This window comes from Phodopus roborovskii, unplaced genomic scaffold, assembly GCF_943737965.1.
Source record: "Phodopus roborovskii unplaced genomic scaffold, PHOROB, whole genome shotgun sequence".
Taxonomy (NCBI): Eukaryota; Metazoa; Chordata; class Mammalia; order Rodentia; family Cricetidae; genus Phodopus; species Phodopus roborovskii.
Window position 1 is genome coordinate 7,429,266 of NW_026126549.1, and position 27,320 is coordinate 7,456,585.

General features: G+C 41.0%; 1 protein-coding gene across 2 annotated transcripts in view; it reads left to right on the plus strand.

The window, feature by feature from the left end:
* Kcnn2 (potassium calcium-activated channel subfamily N member 2) overlaps nt 1-27,320 on the plus strand; it is a 355,449-nt gene that overhangs the window by 303,926 nt on the left and 24,203 nt on the right. For both annotated transcript variants that reach the window (XM_051200778.1, XM_051200779.1), the window contains exon 7: nt 23,078-23,219. In XM_051200778.1, coding sequence (XP_051056735.1) covers nt 23,078-23,219 — 142 coding nt within the window. The remainder of the gene's footprint in view (nt 1-23,077; nt 23,220-27,320) is intronic.

Below are 27,320 nucleotides of genomic sequence, written 5' to 3' on the forward strand. Positions count from 1 at the left end.
TCCTAGTCCAATGAGGCTGAGTTTAATTGGTTTGGGGTTGTAGCCCTGTAATCAATATTTTAAAGGCTTCCCAGCTGAGTGCAGTGGTTTGTGCCTATAATTCTAACACTTGTGTGGCTGCAGGAAGAGAAGCATCCTGAGTTCGAGGTAGCCTGAGCTACATAGTGAGCTCCAATTAACCTGAGTTAAACTCTTATTTCTGAAAAAGAAAGAGTGAAAGGCTGAGGGAGGGAAGGGGGAAGAAAGGAAGAGGGAAAAAATTAATAGGAAAATTAAAAAAAAAACTGTTATAATATCCTGTATAATCCTCTTGCATGGCCAGGGTATAGATAGATTTTTCTTTGGGCTGCCAACTCACAAAAACGACATGAAGACTTCTTATTACTTAGAAAAGCTTGGCCTTAGCTCAGGCTTGTCCTACTAGCTCTTATAACTTAAAATAACCCACTTATTTTAATCTACATTCTGTTATGTAGCTTATTACCTCTTCTTAGAGTCCTCTCTGTCCCCAGAAGTCCACCTAACCTCTTCCTGCCTAGCTATTGGCCATTCTGCACTTTATTAGACCAATCACAGTGACACATCTTCACCTAGTGTAAAGGAATATTCTGCAACACCAGCGTACTAAATTTATTTCACTATGGCCTAAGGGAACTTGACTCTAGTTGGGAAACACTTGAAGGGGTTTATCTTTAGCAATTTAATAAAAGAATAAGCAATTTAATAAAGAATTAGATGTCCTACCACAAAGGGGACACGAGCATAAAATACCCCCTTCCAGTTTTAGTAAAGCATGTACTTGGTAGAACTGAAGGGGTAAGAGAGCTTTTTGGCTATCTTGAAGATGTACAACTGAAGGCCTACTCCAATATGCTTTTGAATGTACATAACCTCACATTGAGAAATCAACATTTAAATGATGTGGCAGAAGCAAATGTACACCCTTCTGGAGTGATGCTCTGATGGAGGTCTAGTGGGGCACATAACACATATGTTTCTCTTCCCCACCCCACCCCCAGCCATCTAAATCCCCAAAGTACACATTGAAGTCACTGTTTAAAAGTATAGGAAAACAACCAAAGAATTTCAGTACCAGGCTTGACACTTCTCATATATAAATGGGAGTGTGTTCACTGATTGGTGAAAAATTAGATGAGATGAGAAGCATAAAGCTGATTTTTACAAAAATAATAAAAAATAAAAAATAATACCAGGGTGGATAGAGGAACCTCATTAGTGAATTGAAGATGGAGCTAAAGAGATACTTGCTGAATATTCCATTTCCTTTCAATACATCTCTGAAAAGAGATGAAAAACACCTATACACAAACACACTACACACACACACACACACACACACACACACACACACACACACACATACACACCAGGTAAATTAACTTTTAACTTCTAGAAAAGAAAAATAATAAAATAGAATATGGCTTAGAAATTTTTTAATTTTGATTGAGATAGAATTATTTCACTTTCCCCTTTTTTCTCCCTATAGTCCCTCCCAGATATCTCTTTTCTTCAATTCTTATTGTTACATACATGCACTTATATGTATGCATACACACACACACACACACACACACACACACACACACCTGTCAAGTCTGTTTTTGGTAGTGGTTTGTATATGGTTTCATAACTGACCACTAGGCATTGGAGAGGCCTCTCATTAAAGCAAATGGAGGCCATCACAGAAAGCCACAAGAGGATACAATGCAGACAACAGATCATGGGAGCCCCAGAGACAATGAATACTTAACTGTCACATTTCCTGTGTCTGTGACTCAGTGAACATTGTGGAAGAGTAAGAAGAAAGAATATAAAAGCCGGAAAACCAGGAAATCTACTGTGAAACGGTCTCTCTTAGAAATGGCCATATAAACAAAACTGGAACAATGGCACTGGCAATGGACTTATGAAGAGGGAAAAGTTCGTGGGTCCCCAGCAAAAAGAACTATAGGCAACTTATTACTGTTTGGAGATGGGTAATTAGCCTCTCTCAGGGGTGAGCACCCTTATTTGGTTGAGATTTCTTTTTAAATTGATGAGCTGTAAATATAATTCTGCAAGTCCAGCAAATCCCGTGCAGGGTTAAAAAAAAAAAAATCTGTGTTCATCTAGGAGGGAATCTCAATAGTGTAAACTCAAAGCAAGACCCCAAAGCCGACAACAGCAGTGCAAGGCAATAGCAAATCTTACACAGCCAGGACAGTAATAACTTCCCAGAGTCGATGCCTTCAAAGCCAGGGCAGTAATAACCTCCCAGAGTTTATGCCTGCATGTTTCGTTGTAAAATAAGAGCAAACCAGAGATATTAGGTAATGAAAAAGTGACTATCTTTACGGCTAACAAGTCCTCGCCAAAAGGCCTTGTAAGGACTTTCTTCAGAGAGGGACATGAACACTCAGGAAGACTCACAGTGTTGGAGGAAATGATGGGATGAAAGGAGCTAGGTGAGGAATCTAAGCAATTGTGGACAAAACTGCAAAAAGCAATAGGAATGAATATATTAGAAGGTCAAAGTCTTAAACTAATGTATGGCATGACAGGACAGGTGCAATGTGGCTAGACTAAGGTCTTCTAAGGGACTGTGCATTGTTCAAAGATGAAGGAAGCATGCTATTTACTTTCGTTATTGCTGTGATATAATACCTGGAAAAAGCGGCCTGAGGGAAGATTCTACTTTAATGCACAGTTTAAAGGTACCCTCAGTCTATCATAGCAGGAAAGGCAGAGCACAGGATAGCCAATCACATTGCAGCCACTGTCAGGAAGCAAGATGAGTGCTGCTGCCCAGCACAATTTCTTATACTGACTCAGCTCAGGGTCCCATGAGTGGCTCTTCCCAGCTCAGTTAACAGACTCTAGACAAATCTAGTCCAGAAATTTGACTCCTGGCTGTCTTTATGTCCTATCAAGTTGGCTATCATTATTAGCTGTTATAAAGAGCTATCAAAATGTAAGTGAAATGTGTCTAATGCTCTGGATAGCCAATACAGATTTGATTAAAAACTAGATGTATAATGCCCAAGCAAATAGAGCAGAGATCACGGAACCCATGGAGACATAAAGACCTTTCAAAGGAGTATGATAGATGCAAACTGACATGAGTTAGATATCCAAATGAATGATGCTACTAATATTTGAATTTCTGCTTATAGAAAATTCACAGAAGATAACACACACACACACACACACCTGAGTTGGCTGGAAACTAAATATTGGGAAAATGTAAGACAAGTAAATATTGACCAAAAGCAACTGATTGACTGTATTAATATCACATCGAAAGCCTTTTAAAACAAAGACTTCATTAAGAATCAAAAAGTTCATTCTATTCTATAAAGTGCCATTTACCAGGATATCAATAAATGAAATTTGCTTATATACATGTATTTGTGTAATCTAAGGTGTTATACTAGAAAACAATGAGCAAATTCAAACAAAAAAGGACATGTTTATCCTCATAATTAGAATTGAATAGAATTCCTAATTTTAAGGGACAAGCAGATAAAAATGAGCAAGATTTCAGATTATTTAAGAACACGATCTGTGCATACATCAAACCCAATAATCAGCAATTAGGGAATACAGCTTTGTCTCTACCATGCACAGACTGCATGTGAAACTGACCATGTGAGATCTCACAAAACATGTCTCAGTAGATTTCATACAATTATCATCAGTGTGTATTTCATGTTCTCAGACAGGAGATGGAGAAGCTATATTAAAAAAAAAAAACCTTCAGAAGAAATTAAATTTAAACAAAAACATCCTGTTTCCTTTCCCTGCTCCCTATAATACCCATTAGTTTCTGGGGAAACTCTGTGTATTAATATATAAAAGAGTGGAATTGCTCCTGTGGTGATGTCATCCTGTCTTCACTGTTTTGTTTTGCTCTCCCTCTCTCTCTCTTCTTTAACTCAGCAGGCAGCCCCAGATCTGTTGCCCCAGAGAACACACAGGTGTCTCCCTGTAACAGGTTACCAATATAACAACACATCTAAAACAAGAGCCTCATAAAAGCAGCAGCTGTCCTTGTGTCACCTCAATTCACACCCAGTCATCTTTTACCCAATAGCTTGTTCATCCAGAATTCAACTAAGCAAGAATCAAGGCAATGAATGAATAGCCAGAAATACCAGTTCTTAAAGCTGATCTGCCTTATTCATAGAAAAAAAATAATAATTGGCGGTCTCAGTGAGTGCCTTCTGCCTTTCATTAGACACTATTGTGGAGCAGCTCCGAGTCCTATTTCTCAAATAGCTGCAAATTAAAAAGGGAAGGGAGCTGCTTGCACAAGGGTAACAGCAGTTAGCGACAACCTGACTGTAGAATAAACAAAACAGTAAGAAATTGACTTCACTAGAAAATAGCCTAGAGCCATTCAGGTAGGTGCAGTGTCCCTCTAGTACATCAGTGTTACAGAGAAAGAGTGGTGTGTGTGTGTGTGTGTGTTTATGTGTATCTGTCTGTCTCTTTGTGTATGTATAAATGTCTGTATTTGTGTATATATGTATGTCTGAATATGTGTCTGTCTTTGTGTCTGTCTCTGCCTCTCTCTGTGTGGGTGTGGGTGTATCTGTCTCTGTGTGCATCTCTTTGTGTGTGTGTGTGTGTGTGTGTGTGTTTCTCCTCTCTCTGCCCTTCTGTGTATCTGTCCTGTGTATCTGTCCCTATGTGTGTGTCTCTCTGTGTTCTGTTTTTCTCTGTCTCTCATTCTCTCTCTCTCTCTCTCTCTCTCTCTGTGTGTGTGTATGTGTGTGTGTATGTGTGTGTGTGTGTGTGTGTGTGTGTTTTCATGTGTGTTCTCCTGTGTATAAGCAATGTCAGAAGGAGGAAAAAAAAAAAGAGTAGCTTCTGTTATGGGCACACAAGTTAAGATAGAGAACATTTACATATTGAATTGTAGAGGAAAAAAATATAGGCAGGAAAAACAAAAGAATATGGTTTGGAACAGATGGTTACTGGATATTTTGGACTGAATTATCATGAGTTTACCTGTCAGCTGAATAGTGGCAAATCTGTTCACCAGGCGGGGACTGAGTTTCCTCAGCATTAGATATCCTTATGTGCCTGTGCTCAGACTCCATTGTCTCCCTTCTGCCCTCATCCGGTACAATCCATGACCCGCCGCTCTCAGCTCCTTGCCTGACACGTGTTGCCATGTCTTAAGAATGCCCAATTGTCTTTGCAATAGACATGTGCCTATAAAACTGACAGGGCAAAGAGGTATACTGCATGCACACAGAAGCCTCCATTGCCACCAGGAGGAATGAAGAGGTGTTGGAGAAATAGGAAAGGAGAAGCAAGAAATTTTTCTATTGTTTTTGTCATGTATTTGTTTTTTGATTGTTTGTTTGGGTTTTTTGTTTTGTTTAGTTCTTGCTTTTGTTTGTTTGCTTGCTTCCTTTGTTTCCCTATGTGAGGGGGGTGTGGCAGGGATGAGGGAAGGTTGGGGGAACCAGGAGGTGAACAGAATTAGAGTACGTAATGTAAAGCTCCCAAAGAGTCAGTAAAGGAATTATTTTTAAAAATAGCCAATCGTGGAAGCCCCACACTATGGACTTGGCTTTGGAACTTCTAGTCTAGAAGGAAAGATGAGAGATGTGTACCAGTTAAGAACAGTAAGGATTGGAGAGAGACACGTGATAAGAGAGGAGCCAGCAATCTGTGATGCTATGAAATGTTTCATCCTGACAGGACATAAGAATACGGCATGGGGAAGGCTGAGGGGGACATAGAGTCAGGGAATTCTGTTCAGGTGCGCAGCAGTGAAGATGGTGATTAGGAAGATCCTAGTTGTCCCCTAGAGTCCAGATGCCAGGGATTGGGTGAGGGGCGTTTTTGTAAAGGGTTGGGTGCTTATCCAAATGCTGGAGAATATGGGAATCCTTAACACAGCACTAGCAGTTGATTTAAAATTTTTCTGCTTCAGTGGAAGTCTTCTAGGTTATTTTCGGCATCTGGCCACATAATGTTCATTGTTCTCATGAAGAAAGAACTTCAAATCATCAGGAGCTGCTACATGAAGGTTACGTAAGAAATATCGTGCTTCCTGAGTCCAAATCAGATGGAAGAGTTAAAAAAGAGAAAGAACGCCGGGATCTCAAATTATCCATTGCATAAAATATTTAATTTTCTATGAATAAATGGATTTTACTAAAATTATTTTTCTGCCCTTAAGGGCTCTCAGGAAAGCAGTTTAATGAAGGGCACTGATTTTAGAAGCTTTAAATTTTTTATAGTAGAAATAATCTGTGAAGGCCCATGAAATAGATCCATGGGTGGCCAGTATTGAATCCTGGATGCCAGTCTGTGAGCCTTGGGTTTCCTGACAGGGCAAACAAAGCCTCAACTTGTATTGGAGCATGAGGAAGCGGAGCGTAAATTCTGATTGGTTGACCATAAGCACAACATCTTGGGAGAATCGGTTCACATGTTTTAAGTCTCAATTTCTTAGATATTTAATAAAATTGAACTAGATAGCTTTGGGTATCCACTTATCAATCCTAATTATGAAGAAATGGGTAATGGATAGTCAGGAAGAAATAAAAAACCTTCTAAGAAAAGAATCAGATTTCTTCACTAGCATATACTAACTTCTTACATGTCCCTAAACCGAAAGTGACAAAATACTAGTAAGTTTTTTTTTTCTATGTGAGCTTTTTGTCTCTTTGAGTTATAGCATCATCATTTTATGCATAATTCTGGTTTTCCTTAAAATTAGTTGTTTTTGTTAGTTGCCATTAAAAATCAGGCAAGTACCTATTTGTAGTGTCTCCCCTTGGTGAACAGTCCGTGGGAGCGTTGGTATTGCAGACCCATAATGACTAGAACCTTTAGATTTCATTTTATTTTATATTTTATGTTTATTGTACATACCAACCACAGTTCCATTCCCTCTGCCCTCCTCCTTCCTCTACCCCAACCGACCCCCATTCACTCCTCAGAAAGAGTGAGGCCTCCCATGGGATGGGGAGTGGGGAAAAAAAGCTTGCCACATTCAGTTAAGGCATGACTTGCCCCACCACCACATCAAGGCATCCCACTTTAAGGAATGGGCTTCAATAAGCTACCTCATGCACTAGGGATAGATTCTGGTCCCACTGCCAGGGGCCCCACAAACAAACCAGGCTACAAAACTGTCACCCACATGTAGAGGGCCTAGTTTGGTCTCAAGGATGCTCCCCAGCTGTTGCTCTAGAGTTCTTGAGCTCCTGCAAGTTTAGGTCAACCATCCCTGTGGATTTCCCTGTCCTGGTCTTGACCCCCCCCACACCTTGCTCATATAATCTGCCCTCCCTTTTTTTGACTGGACTCCCGTCGCTTGGCCTGCTGCTTGGATGTGGACTTCTACATCTGCTTCTATCAGTTACTGCATGAAGGTTCTATGGTGACTGTTAGGGTACTCACCAACCTGATTACACAGGAAGGCCAGTTTATGCACCTCCTCTCACTATTGGTAGAGGGTCTTAGCTGGGTTCATCTTGTGGGTTACTGGGAATTTCCCTAGAATTGGGTTTCTCCCTAACCCTTAATGGCTCTCTCTATCAAGGTATCTCTTCCTTTGCTCTCCCACCACATCCCTCCCACAACTCAATCAACCATACTGTTCCCTCATGTTCACACCATTCCCCATTACCACCCCCTACCCCCAGTTTACCAAGGAGATCTCATCTATTTCTCCTTCCCAGGGTGATCCATATGTCCATCTTTGTTACCTAACTTCTCTGGAGCTGTGTATTGTGGTCTGGTTATCTGTTGCTTTATATCTAATGTCCACTTATGAGAGAGTGCATATCCTGTTTGTCTTTCTGGGTCTGGGGGACTCAGAGTGATTTTTTTTTCAGTTCCACCCATTTGCCTACAAAATTCATGATGTCATTGTTTTTGACAGCTGAGTAATACTCCATTGTGTAAAGGTACCATATTTTCTTTATCCATTCTTTGGTTGAGGTGCATCTGCGTTGTTTCCAGGTTCTGGCTATTACACATAAAGGTCCTATGAACATAGTTGAGCAAGTGTCCTTGTGGTATGATTGAGCATCCTTTGGGTATATGCCCAAGATTGGTATAGCTGGGTATTGAGGTAGATTGATTTCCCAATTTTCTGAGAAGTTGTCATACTGATTTCCAAAGTGGCTGCATAACTTTGCACTCCAACCAGCAATGGAGGAATGTTCTCCTTCACATCCTCTCAAGAATAAGCTGCCGTGTGTGTGTGTGTGTGTGTGTGTGTGTGTGTGTGTGTGTGTGTGTGTGCGTGTTTATTCTTAGCCATTCTGACATGTGTAAGATGGTATCTCTTGGTTGTTTTTCTTTAGATTTTAAGCATGTCTCTACTTAGAACAAGCATCACAAGTACAGTTTGTCTTCTGTGACAGTGTAGAGTTCTTACAGGCTTTTCCTAGTATTTGTCACATGATTTTCATTGTTACATGCATCAGTATCTCTAGAGTGATCAAATGCTACTATATTAGTATATGTAAAGAATATTTTCTTCTGCAGCCAGAATTGAACTTAATATAAAAATAAGATGAACTAGGACCACAAGTTAATAGATTGAGATGTTCTTTTTTATGAGGGAGAAGCACTAATAATGCTTTCCAACTAGTTCCATGGAGTTAGATTTAATTGCACTGAAATTAATATAAAATAGTTTTCCTTCAAATTTGTTCATTTCTAATTGTGGAGTAAAAACAATGGGGTAATGATAGGAAGACAACAGAAAACAGGAAGCTACAGAGGAGTGTATTGGCCTGAATGATCTGTTATAAATCACTCTATTTGGCTACCCAACTGAAATACAGCTCTGTTACCTTTGATTTATTCTGCCTCTATATTCCTATTTAACGCAGCTTGTTTCCAAGTTGAGACTTCTTTACTTATTAAACTTATAAGATTTTGATTCTTCCTAATCCACTATGCAAACTGTATTTGGCTTCTATTGGGAACGGAGTACTGAGTCCATCAGTGGATTTGAAGAGACATTCCTCTATGGGTGGGTACTCAATGGCTAGTGGAAGAGACAGGTGGCCCAATAACAAAGGAAAGTTATAATTGAGCACAAGGACTCTCTAGTACATCTGTACTCCTGCCTAAGGGACTAGGGAATACTTCTCAGATAGCAAGTGTTGAAGATGGAGATGCCAGCTAAGGACAGTTGGAAGCAAACAAAAGTGCCAGACATGGCCATGTGGCTGATGACTGGGGAGACACTGGAAAAGGTGGGTTTGAATTAAATTGTTAGTGGCCTTGGATGCTATGTTAATGAAAGCCTCTTTCTAGGCAGTTTAGACATGCCCAATGTTAGTAGACAAGGTAACGCAATTAAACTTATGTTCTAGAAGAGTGGTTCTCAACCTTCCTAATGTTGCCACCTTTTAGTCCAGTTGTGGTGGTGACCCCAACCATAAAGTCAGTTCATTGCTACTTCATAAATGTAATTTTGCTACTGCTATGAATCATAATACAAATATCTATGTTTTCTGATGGTCGTAGGTGACCTCTGTGAAAGGGCTGTTTGAAAACTCCAATGAGGTCATGACCCACAGGTTGAGAACTGCTGTTTTAGAAAGACTGTTCAGGGTACATGGAAGAAGACAGTATAAAGAGACGGGAAAAATGGACAGATTGGTATAATACTAGGATGTCTGCTATGTGCTTCAGCTTCATGGTCTCATCTCTAGAAAAAGAAAACGGAAGTGGAGGTTGCCTCACTCATTATCAGTTTGTGTTAAGCACCTGTCAGTTAGCATTCATTTCTAACACAGGGCACAGAGCTTGAACAACATAAGACACAGTGACAACCCTTCAGATGAGTGATGGTATAAGATCAGTGGATCTGTATCTGTGTAGCATGTGGCCTGCCAGCAGAAAGTCTACAGCCCATTCTCGGAAGGAGGGGCAGTTGGCAGTGCTGGGAAGTGACTCTAGAGGCAAACTATGATGGAAAAGAAGCTAAGAAAGGGTTAAGGTGTAAGAGAAACAGACAGCATGGGGTGCCTTTAGGAGTGAGAGCAGCATGCATGCCATAAACAGAAAGTCCTTCAGCTGGAGCCCAGGATGCAAAGAACTAAAATGGAAGAGGTAAGCAGGAGCCATGCCAAGAACAATGGCTCAATTTGGGAGCATTTGAAGGTGTATGTGTCAGAACATATGGCTCCTTGATTCCAGGGATGAGACACAGGTAAAGACAACTCCATCTTGGGGTAGCTTCTTATTTGGAGACACAAGCTGAACAGATGGGAAGATGTGAAGGGAAGCCAGCTGAGTGCTGTGTCGGGATATTTAGGAGACACAGCACCTACAGACATCTGGCCACTGTGCTGACCTGGTGCCTCAGCTCAGCCCTGGGTGTCCCTGCCTGTTCTGGTAGACACAGTGCTTTGTGTCTCACCAAATGAGTCAGGAAACCAGACACAGCTTCAGAATGTCTGCTTCTCTTTTGTGACATCTGCACCCTTACGAGCCTCCTGAACTAATTGTTCTCTTAGTGCCAGATGTTACACTGAGCCCAGTGACTTAGACAACCTGGGTCTTCATCATCTGCACCGGATTCTATTAGAAGCCATGTGTCAAGGCCATGGTGCCCTTTGTGCTCAGAAAGCCAAGTTTGGACACTTGCAAGATATATAGAATGGGAAATTACATTTCGGAATAACTCGTTTTTATTTTATTTTGTTGAGACAGGGTTTCTCTGTGGAGTCCTGGCTGTCCTGGAACTAGCTTTGTATGTTGTAATTTAAAAAAAAAAAAAAAAAAAAAGTAGTGTGAGGGAGAAAGATGCCATGCTACAGAGTTCAAGCAGAGGTTTTGTTGTGTTGTTGTTGTTTGTTTGTTTGTTTGTTTTAATTAGGGGAAAAGGATTGTCAAAAAGGGAAAGAGGAGGAGGGAGACCAGCCTCCAGGGACAGCAGGAGTAGTTGGAGAGAGGAAAGAGAGGTAGAGAGGGAGGGGGTGGAGAGAGAGAAACAGAGAGAGGGAGAGAAATAAAGAGGAGGATGTGAGTTGGGCAGGAGTCTTTTAAAAGGGAACATAGTGAATGTGCACAGGTAGAGCTCTTAGTGGCTACAGCTGAGGGCGTATCCTGTCAGAACTCCAAGAGCAGACCAGTACAAATGCCTACATACTAACACTGTAGAACAGATTGGTCTTGAACTCACAGAGATCTGCCTGCCTCTGTATCCTGAGTACTGGGATTAAAGGCATGTACTACCACTGGCTGAATTCCTCATGTTTATGCACATGTGTACATATATGGATACATATACACACATAAAGAAATCAAGTAAGAGAATTGTGTAAGATATGCCTTGCACAATATATTAAAACATATTTGTCTAATAATTTCAAAATAACCAGCCCATATATTAACTATGTATAAGTATACTGAAAACCAAACAAGTAGTATGCTAAAAACACAAATTTCCTATAATGTATTTCTGACATCTTTTTTCATCATTTGAAGTCAGCACTTTTATGAAGCCTTCAGCTGCCTTTACATCAGATGATTTATGGAAATGTTACAAATAAACTATATGACTTAGGAAACTAAACATGTTTCTAAACACAAGAGAAGGAAATGAGCTGCATCCTGCTTCATTACTTTAAATGTTGAGTGTTGTGCCATGGAAATATCTATTTGAAATAATTTTGACATATAGCAAACATGAAAAATAATAAAGGGTACATCTCATTCAATGACTTGTATAGTTTTCTGACAACATACTATTACTGAGCAATATATAAAATTATAAATACATGAATTGAGGCCTTGCTTTTGCTTTAATTTTGTTTTGTTTTTCAGTATGATGGCCAGGAGAGCAGAGTGTGGATACCTGAAAATGGAAAGACTCTAGTATTTAAGATGATCTGATAAGTGTTTAATCAATTCCTCTGTGTATCCCACCTTGCATACCGGTTGTATCCCAGAGGGTGAGAGTGACAGGAAGGATGAGGAAAGGCAACTAGTTGCCTTCCTGTAGGCCTCAGACAGTCCCCCACTGTCTGTGGACATCAGAATGGCTAGGCCTCTGACCCCAGCACCCTCTGTAGCCAACTAACCTACTAAGGGAATCGGCACATCTGTGTGAATGAACACGCAAAGCTGAGTCAAAATTCATATTCATTCTTTCAATGGTTGATTTATTTCCTTTACCCAAGAAGTATACCCACAAAATAAGCAACTAGATGAGAAGGAAGCGTTGTCTTATGTCCCTGCAGTGTACGTGTCTGAGAATCTGGGTTGTGTCAGGTGGGTTGTGTCATATTCCTTTAATCTGGGTTGTGTCAGGTGAGTTGTGTCATATTCCTTTCTCCCGTTTCTCTCTCGCAGAGAAGATGTTCAGGGACTCTTGGGGATGGATGCTCTTACTGCACTGTCACGAGGACATGTTCTGTGCCTCTTCTGCCAGGACTCAACTTCTCATCCTCTTTCTCCAACAAGGCAGCGAGTAATCCCATATAGCTCTTTGAATTAAATTTTAAGTTCCTCAAACTGAAGTGAAAAATTTCTATTGGCCAGCTCTACACCCGTGTGAAACTTTTTCATTCATTTTGTGAACTCCTTTTGGGCAACTGTGATGCGGTTCTTACTCAGTCTGGTTTTTATGTTTCTAGGTCAGGTATTTTCTATGGGCTGCCTGGAGAATGTCTATGTAGAACACACACAGATGCTTATTTCAAGGCTGTCGGTTATCCCTATGGTTACCAAGCTGTGCACAGAGTGACTCTTAGCCTGATTTGGTGGAATGTTGGTGCTGATCCTTTTGACTTTTGTCCCGATACCTAACAGGAAAGATCATTAGCTGACAGCTTCACATGTGTGCAGTATAGTTTAATGGGAGTAAAGTTCAGTAAGAGCTATTATTGAGAGGGTATTCAGCAGGCATTGTACAACTGAATACCAGCCAGCACATCCACTCCTTAGCTTGAGTTTTGGAACCCTGGCCCTGGCTACCCCCTCTCACTTGCAAAACGAGCAGTGGAAGCTTCTTTGCCAGTATCCCTTGGCATAGCGTCCTGAATTTCCTATGTAGGAAGGTTAATTTCACCAACATGACAAGTCAAATTCATGGCTCTCTGTGGCAAACTTTATTTCAGTCTGGTAAAGTTAAAATTAATTTAAACATCCCTTTGGGATTACTGGCTACAGTGATGGGTGAGGATCTTGCCAGTGACCTTGTTGAGGTGGGTTTATGGTTCACTCACCAGGTGTACACTCTGCCTTGTTGCTGCTGGCAAGAATCTTCAAGATGCATCTCGATGACCATTTCAAATCTCTAAAACTGTTCAAAGCTGTCTTTTTAACTATCCAAGCTGCAACTCTAGTAGGTATTGTAAAAATTAATTCTTAGATTCAAAATGGGAAAATGTAACTGGCAAATGACCTAAGAATATGTGCAGTCCTTTTCATCTACTACACTGGACTACACTACATAGCTACTTGTCCTGCAAACTCACTCTACTCTAGATTGGAGCTCCTTTCTCTGACTCTGCTCTTTATCTATCTGCAAGGAGTAAAGCAGTGCTGCTCAGGAGCGTTCTGCTTCCTAGGAGTACAGCCCAGAACTGTGCTGGGCTGGAATCTGGAGCATCTCATCACCATACGCTGCACATTGCAATTTTCATTGATGTATTTTCAAAAATTAAAAATTTAGTAGTGTGCCATGGTGACTGCCTACCGTAGTTGTAGTCCTGTGGAGGAAGTGGATTTGGGTCAGCAGGGTACATTCTTTTCAGTTGACTGAGAACCCTGGACAGAAGCTCTGTCAAAACTTTCTTAAGGATTCAAGGTCCATACAGACAGAACAAGGGGCTCCCTGGTCCCCACTGACACGAAGATAGAAGGGTAGTGTTAGTCAAGGAGGCAACCGTGAGGGAGAAGAGGGTAGCTGTGGGGAGGAATGCCTTTTCCTTGTGTCTACTTTCACACATTCACAAAGGCCTTGCCCACTATAGAACACAGCATCATGCGGACTTCCTTCCTTTATCTGGGTGCTCACAGATATTTGATGTTGCAAAAGGTCAGATTCGTGCATCTTGGAGGAAAATGAAGCTCAGAGACCAAGACTCATTTTCCCTGGTTCAGACACAGCTAAGACTTGGGCAATACCTTGCATTTCAATGAATCCCCTAGCTCTATCACACATGCCTTTTCTTTCTTCGAGTGCTGATTCATATCCAACATGGCCTAGTCTGAAACCTTCAGATAGATTTTTATCTCTATTCATGGGCTTTTAGGATCTGACCTTTGATCTAGAGAATACCCACTGGATGAAAGGTGCAACAATGCTGCAACCTAGATCTACCTTAGAACAGGGGTCTAGAATGGGCCAGCATCCAGACAGAAAATCCCACCCCACCCCATCCCACTCCTGCCCTAATCACCGCACCACACACTCAAAGGTCTCTCAGATTCTGGTAGCTCCCTGGGCTGTTTGGTATAGGAGTGGAGAAACCAGCTCACTTTTCTTCTAGCCTGATTCCTATAGTAGAATGCCATCTGCTTTTAGAGTGTCTGGGAGAGAAGCTTTCACTCCTGTGACACGGGGATGGGACTGGGACATCAGGAGAGGGCACTTCTCTTCATGGCACCAGCACCAGCTAGGCAAATGCCAGAGTGAAGGTGAGAATAAACTGATGTGGTACTGCCACCTAGTGGCTGCCCTTGGCCTCTGAGAGGTACAGACAGCTGCCAGCTTGCTGTCACCTTTGGAAAATCCTGGTGGGAGTTCCTAGAACTAGAACCCACCCCAGAAGATAAAGATATGCCTCTTCTGACAGCCACAGGGAATGCCGCATATCACATGTGGACTAAGCTCGTGGCACATGTGGACTGTGCTGTTTTAGTAAATCTGACTTTTGGCAAGGGGAGTCTTCAGCCTGGCCAAACATTACTGCCTCTCAAGATATCCTAGAGTTCACTTCTACTGGAGGGCCTCACAGAACATGCATGCAGTCACATGGATAGAGTCTGCCCCAGAGAGTTCAAATAAGTACAGTCCGGAAAGGAGGGAAGACACGGGAATGGTGAGAACCTTGGATGGAAATGCCAGCCCATCACGGTGCAAACGGCCTCCTGGCATTTGCTATTCCCATGCATTCCGAGAGTGCACTTAGTTCCCTACAGGCTTTTGTGCTAAATTCCAGACTATTCTATTTCAGGGACCTGCAGGTGTGTTTTTTGTTTTTTGTTATTTCTTGAGGTAAGGTCTTACGGGGTGAGCTGTAAGGTGACCCTTTGGCACCTACCCTCCTCTGGGATCACAGGCCTTTGTTACCACACTTGCCTCTCCAGGTCTACTGATAGGAAGCTTTCTACATTTTTTTTCTGATGTCTTTACTAGAAGCCCAGCTATGAATTTTTTTGATTTTCTTTGTCCTTTGCATTTTTGTTTCCTTGTGTTTTGTTAGTCCCATGTTGAGGCCAAGATTATTCTCTATTCATGAGAGACACATACCCTAAAAACTATTCCCACTTGACCTTGGAATAACCTGTTGAGTATTTGCATGTGAACTTTTTCCGTTTTTCCTTTTTTTTTTGTTTGCTTGTTTTATTTTGTTTTTGCTTAAAAATAAAGCCATTTTAAATATGAACATAAAATTTTGACTTAATTATGATAGATACTTAATATTTAATATTTAAATATTATTCAGAGAATATTATTTGGGGGGATATCAAAATTTGTTTTATTTAGAACTATCTGAGAAATTAGACTCATTCTCATGACCTGGGAGGTATGTTCTCTCTGAGAGCTGTGCAGATTTCCCTAGTCACCTTAATTAAAGAGAATCGAAGGAAAATGCCTTTTCTCTCTTTTTGCGGGATATTGTGTTTCCATCTTTACGCCTGAAGCTTTTTAATGTAGTCAGATAACTACAGCTGTGAGAGTGTGTGAGAGAGGCGTCGATCAGATCTAAGATTTAACATATTGACACAAGGCATAGCATAAATGAATAGCAAACTGAGACCATGAAATGTGTTTGTCATCTTTTCAAGGAAACATAAAGGTACTATTCAGCCATGAAAACCTGTGTGTGTTCTGCCATTCCCCTCTTTTCCTTTGGGAATGGTGAGCTTTATTTTAATCTCTGCTCAGCTTATTTGATCAGAACATATCCACCGATGGCATCAACCCAAAGCAGATCATCTCCATCTGAAGTATGAATGCTCTTGTAGGCTAAGGTTGAAAGAAATCATAGATTCTGTAGAACCGCAGGGGGTGGGGGGGAAGAGAGACAGGAGAAAGACGGCAGAGGGAGAGGGAGAGAAAGAGGAGAGAGAGGGGAGAGGAAGAGAAAAGAAGGAAGGGAGAGAGTTTTTCCCTAAATCAAAAAGGAAAATTTCCAAATGTATAAAGTCAAAGGAATGAAATAAAATTGAGGTAATAAAAACACACTTTAGATCAATAAAGAATTACATAAATTTGTAAAACTTGTACTGGTCTGAGCCTACAGTTAAGTAGGGCTTTATAAGTAAGTAGCCTTCTATCTGCTGCTTTTATGAATTTGTGTCTTAGGATCCTCAGGGTCCTAAGGCCTTGTAGTTTGGACACAATGACGTTCAGATAGGAGAATTAAGAGGAAGGCCCTGAGGGGGTCATGGGTTAGGGCATTACCATCTCTGCTCAGAAGTCACTTTCTGAGAACTGTTTCTAGAGCACCTTTGGGCTTTTAGTACAACTTTGGCATCAGCTGGATTTTTTGTTTTAACCCCGATTTAAGACTGACTTTAGACATCTGTGTTAAAGTGTTACACATCCCTGTTCTTTTCCATCTCATCTATATATTTTTCTCTCAGTACGTCTTTGTGCAGGTTTCACACTTGTTACATATTTCCTATTCCCTGGTGACCCACAATCATGTTTTGTGAACACAGTTTCTGATTCATCTGTGCATTCTCTGTGCCTCTGTAAATGCCTTTATTCATGGAGATATTCAATTGAATATTGAATGAGACTCCCATTGCAAAAAGGAAGGAAAGAGGGAGGGAGACTCACATTGCAAAGAGGGGGGAAAGGAAGGAGGAGGGGAAAGAAAGAAAGAGAAAGAGAGAAAGAGAAAGAAAGAAAGGTAAACAAAGTAAGGCCTTTGCAACGTTACAACACACTGAATCACCTGGGAAGCTTAAAAGAAAATCCATCCCTATGCCATAGGCTCACCTCTAGAGAGTTGGCTTTAATTAGTAGAGGGGTAGTAGACAGTGTTTTCTTAATGGTTCCCAGGTGACTCTAATGCAACAACTGGTGAACAGCTCTGACGAAGAGCAATGGAAAGTAAATGGTTCATGCTCCCTCTCCTGTCTGAACCATTGGCTCTCAGTTCTTCTTTCCTGTGAACAGACCGAGGTCTTTCTTATATGCCTGGGTTATTGAGTCACATATCTGATTTGATTTGACTGTAAATAGAGACAGTATGCACACAGTTGTCATTTGGAAGCATCATATATATTCCTCTCCCACCTCTGAATTTGCAAATGGAAAGATGGACTTTCAGGTTTCCTGGCATTCTGATTTGCCACCAGTTAACCTATAGTGAAAGGGCTGTCTGGTAGTCTCGTGGCTCACCATGGAACTAGATGGAGTCCTAGATACATCTCATCCCCTCAGGGAGTCCCCTCCATTCCAGTCAAGCACCACACAGAGAATCATATATAGGTTCTGTGTCTGCTCGGTGTGCAAGCCAAGCAGAATGGGGCTAAGAGGTCCCTGTTTAGTTCCTTGTCCTCCTGGATGCTCCCATCCCCCCCACCCCCACTGCAAACTCAGAAGAAACAGATTGCCCTCTCCAACACATGTATAATAGTCAATTGTTACAAGCAACAATTTTTAGGGTTTACTTTGGATCTATTTTTTTTTAACTTTCATATTTTCTCTTTTGCCTGTTACTTACATTTTACAGTGATATTCCTTGGCTTAATTTGTTGTTGTTGTTGTTGTTGTTATTATTTACCAATTCCCTTAAGATGTTTCCTTTAGAAAAAAAAATGCCTGCTTTCCTGTTTACCTGTTGAAGAAATAATAGGGCATTTTTGTTTCATCCCTTCTAGCCTCTGTGTTTATGGAAAGGCAGTTGAAGAATATTAAATATCCACTCCTGAGAATGTTTTTGTTTTTCTTTATTGTACCTTTCCCCTCCTTGTGTTCCATTTCCTAGGTGATTTGTTTCAGTTTGCATTGGAGTTATGCTATGGCCGTGATTACATTGTAATTTGAGTTGTATGGCTATAATGATCCCTTAGACCTGTCTGTGATGTAGCTCACAAAGCTAAGGCATCCCATCTCTGTCTCCACTGTCTCATGTTCCCTCTGTTGTCCCCCTCTTCTGCTTTCTTTCTTCCGTTCCTCTATTTAATCTGCCCTTCTTGAGAAAGCATCAAATGTGTAGCAACTGTTATTGTTTTATATTCGGGAGGCGGGGATTGGAAGCTCTGTTTAGGAAAATGCATATTTATCTAGTAAGACTTGGCAGCAGGTGAAAGCTGCTGTTTTATTAGGGGCTCCTCAATTTCTTACTGTGAATATATTATTTTTTCTTTAAGATGTTCCATTTTTCAATTTAAAAAAAATTCTTTCCTTAGCAAGCTCTCCTATTAGGATCAGTGATAGGGATGAAGGGAAGTAGGAGTGGACAGTACTGATTGATTGAAAACCCTGAAGTCCTCATTTTTTCCAGCCCTAAACATTTCTTCTGCCCCTCTCTAATCTTTACCTAAAGAAGGAGCTTTCTCCTTCAGTGAGTTGTGTGGAAGGACCAAAGAGAGCAGGTGCCTACAGATCCATCTCTGTCTATCTGTCCTTCTGTTATCAGTTTTGTAATTTACCCGTTCCTAGTGTGGTTGATATCTGTGTAACCAGAGATAACTGGGCCCTTTATATTTAATGTGATTGAGGATATACCTGGGTAAATGTGCTTAGATCTCTGTGTGCTCGATTTATCGCATCTGTGGCTTGTTCCCTTACCCTCTAATTCTATCCTCTTTAGAGTCGGTATTTTATTTCTTCTTGTGTTTTATTGGGCTGTTCTTTGATGTCTCATGTCCATAAGCTTAAGTCTATCAGGTCTAAATTAATAGTTTTATCTCCACTCAATACCTGTCATTTCCTGCAGTCTGTCTTTGATTGATGGCTCTCCATCACTGTCCATACAGGGCTTCTACTTCTCCAGGATCAAATGGTTTTATATGAAGGTACTGTACACTTGCTGGGAGAATCAAGGAGAGACTCTTGAATCTCTCTCTATAGATCTCCCTTCTTTGGTTTTAGCCCCTTAATATCTTAGCCTCCATAGAGTGCAACTGTATGTACCCTTCATTTCAGGGAGGCCTCAGAGCTGTGCCTGTTTTTCTCTGCTCTTTATTCTGTAGATTCTCTTTGGATATTAAAATGGCACAAGTATGTGGTTCACTTTAGTTGTCCACCATCTCTCCAGAATCTTTGTCTGTTCTTGATGTATGGATAATATCTTGTTACCCATTATTACAAATTTTATCAGATTTTTATACATGTTTTATGGTAAAGTATAAAAGTAATAACATATTGCTGCCTTGTTGTTGGAACCAGGATACATTTTCATTCATAAAAAAAAAGTTTCTTCCTCCTTTCTGATGCCTCTTTTCTTTCCCTTGGTTGCTCTAAGTTTACATCATCTTATTGTGTTGCCATAGTTACACTGTTATTTCAGGAAAAAAGTGGTTTTAGGAGAGAAATGATGGTATATTGATCACATGCATTTAATCTCTGCAATGCTCTTCATTACATAACCAAGTCTGAAATTTGAGATCAGAATTGAAATACTTTTGTCATTTCTAATATTAATAAAATGTGTAATAGAGAAGCATTCATGAAAATAGTTTGTCAACTGTTAATAACCACAATGAAATAATTTTTGCTGTTATCAAAATAAGCTGTGCATTAACCTTGGAATATAACAAGACAAATACAGCTCATGCTGACTGATAAGCAAGAATCATTTCTCTGTTTGTTGAATCTGTGTGTGACCATGAGAGCTGAGCACATGGTCTAGGGAAACTCAGACTGAGAACAAATTTAACCTTGCCACATTAGTGAATGCATACCAGTCCCCCTCTGTACTCTTCCTAGACTTGGCAGCAGGGCAGAGTCAAATAAAGCCTAGTATTAGTCTTCAAAGTCATCATTATTTTGATCCTAAAAGCAGAGTAGATGAGCACATTATATATTACATGTTTTGTAACCCATATGAGCATTTACTGAATGATGTTAGTGGTGTATGCAGGATGCTGAGAGAATCAGGACAAACCAAGAGGACCGTACTGACCTGTGCATGGTTTGGAGGAGAACTATGAAAGAGAAAGCATACATGTTAGCCTTTTCCATGCAGTACTGAGGTGCAGTGGGAGTTCTGGGTTGGGTACTCCCTTAGTGGAGGTAACCCCTGTGACCTTGAGCATATCCTCAGTTTAACATCAAGCTGTCATGTCTGTTAAACAGTGCTCGACACAGTCGGCAGTGAATGAAGAGATGAATAAAGCATAGGAACTAAGAAGCTAAAACTCTTTTAAGGTGGTAGAACTGTGTAAGTCTACCAAGCTGAGAGTGCTGGGAGAGTAGAAAGTACTGAAAGTGTCTTTTGCTGGAACCCCTGATGGCCTTATTTTAAATGCTCCTGCCGGTATTACTGTTATTTAGTGTTTCTCTTATTAATTTGGCACTCCTATTGATCGGAGATTGTATCTACCACATGAGCAGTTTCTCCATGCCTTTCTCAGACAGTTTTTCTTGGGAAAAAATTATGAGTTATCTGACTAGTCTGTGAACTTCTATAAGAAAAGTTTACATACCTCTTTAGTCTTAAATTATATACATTAATCATTCATGGAGGTGTGACTCTGGCATTGATCCAGAGCCTACGGGTGTTCTAAGCGATAGTGTCACTGTGTCAATGAGTCTAATATATTTGGGTTTGAGTTGCTAGGAAATAAATCAGGTGATTATTCCAATAGTATCTAATTTGGTCCTTAATTACCTCACTTTCACAATTCACAACTGAGCCTGTCTAAATGTAACATAAACATTAGTATGAGAGGTGTTTTTTTTTTTTTCCATTTTGAGCTGTTTCCAGACAGTTTTATTTCATAATCAAAAAGGATGATTTATGGAATCCCAAGATAAAAACTACCAACTTTTAGAAGCATATTGGTTTCCAGTGAGGCCTTTCTATAGGTTTATGCCTTCTAACACAGTGCAGTGGCATTGATCAGCGCATCTGGCACAAGGATGAAGGAAGGGGAGATTTGTTGTATGTTTAAGATACTTTGTGATCAAAGGTGAACACAGTGGAGAGGAGAGAGCTGGATGTTTTCAATGAATGCTTCAGGTTCCCATTGGTGGTCATGTACCATCCTACACCTTGAAAACCAAATAAAAAGTGCTAAAAGGAGAGCAGGCTCCCCACAGTTGAGTTTTCCTCTTAGGCAGTAGTGAAAAAGGCATTCCCAGAGACCCCCACATTGTAGTAGCAAATCTAAAACTCTTCTTTGCAGTGATTTGTTCTGCCAAAGGGAAAAAAACCACATGCCTAGCAGAGAAGCAATCTGGTACTTGTCATGGTAGTATGGAAACCATTCAAAGTGAAGATTTCACTCAGCATGTGTCTGAGACTATAAAGAAGCATAACTCTCTAGGACACAACTATCAATATAAGGGGACTTAAAAAGTATAGTAATTTCAGTGAGTGATCACCTAACATTTTAACATGTAAAATATTACATGTCCAATGGGGGAACCATTGATGAGACTCTACTGAGAACAAAATAAATATAATGTATGTGTGCATGGACTTCTTGGGAGATTAGATGTATGTGCTCTTAAGTAAGCCTCAAGGAGAAGTTTCATTTCACAAATAAAATTTGAATGGGAAATGAGCTGTTCCCCCCATCCCTCCTGTGCAGCCCACATCAGTGGTGGGATGCTATATGCCCCAAGGAATCATGGCAGAAAGTATGCACTAATGTACCCTGATGTCATGAATGGGATATAAACCAAATCTGACTTAATTATGTTTTGAAACAGAGAAGTCTGTGGAAACTGTTTAGCACATGTTACAGTTAAGCCCAGCACTAGCCACATTCGTATACCTCTTGTATACACTATGCCACAAAGGTTAATCAGTGGAAATGTACCCATCGGTCTCTACAGAATGCTAGGAATGCCTCCTGGGACATCCTGGGAATTAGCATCTATAGCTAGGATAAAGTGGTCATTCCTTGGGTATGGCATAGTCAGGGTGTGTTCCTTATCCTTTTTTTTTTTTTTTTTTTTAAGGTAATACACTAGTTGTCCTTACTCCTCCTTGTGCTCGGTTTCTGATCACACCAGCCTGTCACTTCTTAGGTTAGTACAAGTAACAGAAACCAGGACCTTGGCTTCTCTTTACTTAGAAGAAGGCACAACAAGAAATGAGCAGAGTAAAGGACTCCCTACTATTGTGGGAGGTGGGTTCAAAGCGAAGAACTCTGTTGGTGACCACCATTCAGGCTTGAGTGCTACAGAGAACAAAGACCACTCAGTCTTGCAGCTGCAGAGACATGCATCACAGCATACTCTTCCAACATTGAGGATCAACGTGATCTGATTACCATATGCATGTGTGCTGGACAGTGCTTTACATGCTTTGTATGCTTCAGCCTAAACTTATGGAGAAGGACAACAAGGAACAAAGGTAGTAGTCTCAGGATAGGAAACTGCAGGACTCCTATTACTATACATGTAGCATGAGATTAGAACAGGTCACATTGTCACAAAGGTTGGGCACATCAGCTGGGAATGACAGAGTGCTGAGACTCTACAAAGGTAAATGTATGGCATCTTGAAGCAGTGAGAAGGTTGGTTTTCATGCTGTGAACGATTCTTTTGGGGTATTGTTTTTAAGCTGAGGCATCTTTGTGGCTTCACTTTTATTTGAAATTGCCAGAACATCTAAAGAGAAGAGTTTATTGAAGACATAGTATAACTGAACTTTCCTTAGCTGCGGTGCTAGAGTTTAATTTTAAAACACTGGCTTTGTTTGCTGTCTTTCAGGTACCACGATCAACAGGATGTCACTAGCAACTTCCTGGGAGCAATGTGGTTGATATCAATAACCTTTCTCTCCATTGGTTATGGTGACATGGTACCGAACACATACTGTGGGAAAGGAGTCTGCTTGCTTACTGGAATTATGGTAAGTGTCCTTCCCTTCCATCTCTCTTAGTTCTACTTTAGAAGACACAGAAACCAGTCAGTTCATACATATAGGGGATTTTCAGTTTCTTGTTTGCTCATAAAAACAGTTTTGAAATATGTTGGGGGCTTTAAAGTGCTCTGTTGCATTATTTAATGTTATGTGTTCTGTTATGGAATGTTGGTTGGGTGAAAGGCATGGTTCTGGGAACTGTACAGGGAATGCAGCAAAACCAGACACGAGCTGCCTTGCCCTGCTCCCTGGAGGCCTCCAGCAGAAACCCTACTTTTTGAAAATGACTGACAAATGATTGTTAAATGCAACCAAGTTCATATACAAAGAAGTAAGTCTCAAGTTGTTGGGGAATAAGAATAGGGCCTCATCAGAATAGGGCCTCATCAGAGAAATAACATATGGAGAATTGACTTTTTAACATGGAGTGAGACTTTAAAGGTAAAGGGCCAGTAATGGGGCACATTCTGTTTGAAAGCCACAAGTTAAAGGCTGCAGTACAATTGAACAAGGTGAATGGGCGTGAATAAAGGGGGACATGGATATTCATGAGTTGGGCACAGGAAGCCAGAGGAAGGTTTGCTGTAATGGTAAGTGGCAGATCTTTTCCTAACACATTCAAGCATGTTATTTGCCTCTCTTAACACTGTAGTATAGCCTGAACTGATTGTCCCATTTGTTTCGTTGTGTGAAAACTGGAAAGACATTTTCATCCTTTAGAAAAGTAGCTAATGCTAGAATGCTTCTCCAGCCAAAGGATCGGTGGAGACCAGCGCAAAGGTTCTGTAAGCCTTAAAGTACTCATGGAGCCAGGAGAGGGAGGCAGACCGGGCTGCCCCAGCCTTGAGTTCCTTGCAGATTTGCTTAAAGATTAAGGTGAAGTAAGAGTGAGCATGGACCTTTGAATGTGGACACTGCTCTCTCTCTCCCTCTCTGTCTTTGAGTCTATTGTACATAATCGTGGCAGGAAGAGTTCTACGCCCAGTGAATGGGGTAAGACCTCAAGACAGGAACTGCAGTTGGATTTCCGTTTGTTCTTAGCAGTGGAGCATCGCATGGGGGCATAAGAACTCAGATGTGTACCTAAAGGGTAGAACACCACTATATTCTCCATCCACTAAGTAGCAGGAGAGACTTCCAGGTCCCTTAAGTACAGTCCACTCACAAGGAGGTCACCTGAAGCATCTGCTGAGGAAGATTGTTTAGCTGAAAGGACTGAGAGCCTGAGTGAGCATCAGGAGAATAGGGGCATGCTTCAGTCCTTGGTAGGACTGAACAGAGGTAATGCGACTACCCATGCCAGTTTTAAAGACAATGGCCCCATCAGGATGACTATCAAGCCCACATTATGAGAATAATAATTTAGGGACATAATTTAACATTATGTCCTTGTGTGTCCTTGTGAAATAAAATGCAGCTTTGTTAATATAGTGGACTTCAGACTTGCTATAGCTCATTAAGTGTTTGATTATAGAATTTCTCCCATTTCCCCTCAAATAGTGGCATTTTATTGTATAACATAAAACTTTGGGAAATACAATATATAGAGGTATATTTTTGGAAGTCCCTATAACAAGCCCACAAGGGACATGAACGATGCTATTTATAAAGACAACTGATAACTACAGTCTTTCCCCTGTGCTTCTCAAAAACAACTTGCCTGGTGTCCCTTTTGTGGCAAGACGTACCCATTTTATTATTAAACGAGGCATGACTTTGAGGCTCATATACCTTTGTGGCAGACACAAATTTGACTTTATCTTTCTTGAACACAGTCACCTTGAGATAAGTCTGTTTTCTCTTAGTATTGCTCTGTCCCTAATGCCTCCAGTACTGTCCCTTCAAAGCCTTGTCTGTCAGCACAGAATCTCATGATTGATGCCTTCAATTGCATCCTTAGTTGGGTTGCACTATTTGATCTTGGTTTTGGAAAATAAGTTTTAAGCATCTTTCAATCTAGACATATGAAATAAGGGTTTGTATAATGAAATGTACATGACATCATTCTTTCCCTATAAGTTCATAGCATAACAGTCCATTCCTAAACTCAGGGCCGCCATTGCCCCTCCCATATAAGAAGAAATTGATTAATTAACACAATTAAAGAGTGTTTACTTACATACATAGAGAAATCCACAAATCTTTGGGTAGTCTCTTCTTTTCTTTTGATTTTGTTTTTTCAGAGAGGGTTTCTCTGTGTAGCCCTGGCTGTCCTGGCATTCACTCTGTAGATCAGGCTGGCCTTGAACTCAGAGATACACCTGCCTTGGCCTCCCGAGTGCTGGGATTAAAGGTGTATACCACCGCCACCTGGCTGTGCACCTTCTTTCATTTCAAAGGAGGAATTTTTAATTTTTTTTTCTTATTTTACATATAGATCCCAGTTCCCTCTCCCTGTCACCCTCCCATCCCCACTGCCGCCCCTGTCCCATGTCCCATTCCTCATCCACTCCCCAGGGAGGATAAGGCCTTCCAGGAGGGATCATTAAAATCTGTCAAGTCATTTGGGATAGGGCCTAGGCCCTCCCTCGTGTCTCTAGGCTAAGGGAGTATCCCTCGATGAGGAAAGTGGTCCCAAAGTTATTTCATGCACCAGGGATACATCCTGGTTCCACTGTCAAAGGTCCCTTAGACTGTGTAGGCCTTCTAACTGAGACCCACGTTCAGGGAGTCTAGGTCGGTCCTATGATGGTTTCCCAGCTATCATTCTGGGGTCCATGGGGCCCCTCCTTGTTGAGGTCAGCTGTCTCTGTGGGTTTCTGCAACCTGGTCTTGATCCCTTTGCTCATCACTTCTCCCTCTCTGCAACTGGATTCCAGGAGGTCAGTTCAGTGTTTAGTTGTGGTTTTCTGCTTCTGCTTCCATCAGGTTCTGGATGAAGGCTCTATGGTGGCATATAAGGTAGTCATGAATCTTATTATTGGAAAAGGACATTTAAGGTAGCCTCTCCATTATTGCTCAGATTGTTAGTTGGGGTCATCCTTGTAGGTCTCTGGACATTTCCCTAGTGCCAGATTTCTCTTCTCTTCTCTATTATGTTATCTTTTTCCTTGCTCTACTCTATTCCTTCCCTGACTCAACCTTCCTGCTCCCTCATGTTCTCATCTCCCCCCTTTTTCTCATAACTCCTTCTCCACTCTCTGTTCTTGCCCCCACTCCCAATATGCTCAGGAGATCTTGTCCTTTACCCCTTCTGTGGAGGACCATGTATGTCTCACCTAGGGTCCTCCTTGTTTCCTAGCTTCTCTGGCTGTGTGAATTGTAGGCTTGTGATCCTTTGCTCTATGTCTAAAATCCATATATGAGTGAGTACATACCATGTTCATCTTTTTTATGGTTGGGTTACCTCACTCAGGATGGTTTCTTCTAGTTCCCGCCCATTTGCCTTCAGATTTCAAGATTCCATTTTTGGTTGTTTGTTTTTGTTTTTGGCTCTTTTCCCCTTCTCTCTGAGTAGCACTCCATTGTGTAAATGTACATTTTCTTTGTTTATTCTTCAGTTGAGGGGAATCTAGGTTGTTTCCAACCTATTACAAATAATGTTGCTATGAACATAGTTGAACAGATGTCTTTGTTGCATGGATGTGAAACTTTTGGGTATATGCTTAAGAGTGGAATTTCTGGGTCCTGTGGTAGACTGATTCCCATTTTCCTGAGGAACCACCATACTGCTCTCCAAAATGGCTGTACAATTTTGTACTCCCACAAGCCGAGGAGGAGTGTTGCCCTTTCTCCAGCATAAACTGTCATTGGTGTTTCTGATTTTAGCCATTCTGACAGGAGTAAGATGGTATCTCAGAGTTGCCTTGATTTGTATTTCCCTGATGGCTAAGGATGTTGAGCACTTTAAGCGTCTTTCAGCCATTTTGGATTCCCCTATTGAGAATTCTGTATTCAGCTCTGCACCTTCTTAAAAGTGCTTCTGAACAGGGCAGTGGCTCTCTCTTGAGGCCAGGAAAATTTTCATAGTGTCAGACTACTGGGCAGTCTTTGGGAAGTAAGCATCTAAGCAGTCAAACATAGCCTGTACAAACTCCTTAGAGATTTTAAAATAGATGTGATGTGGAGAATGTCTGGATGAGATTATAG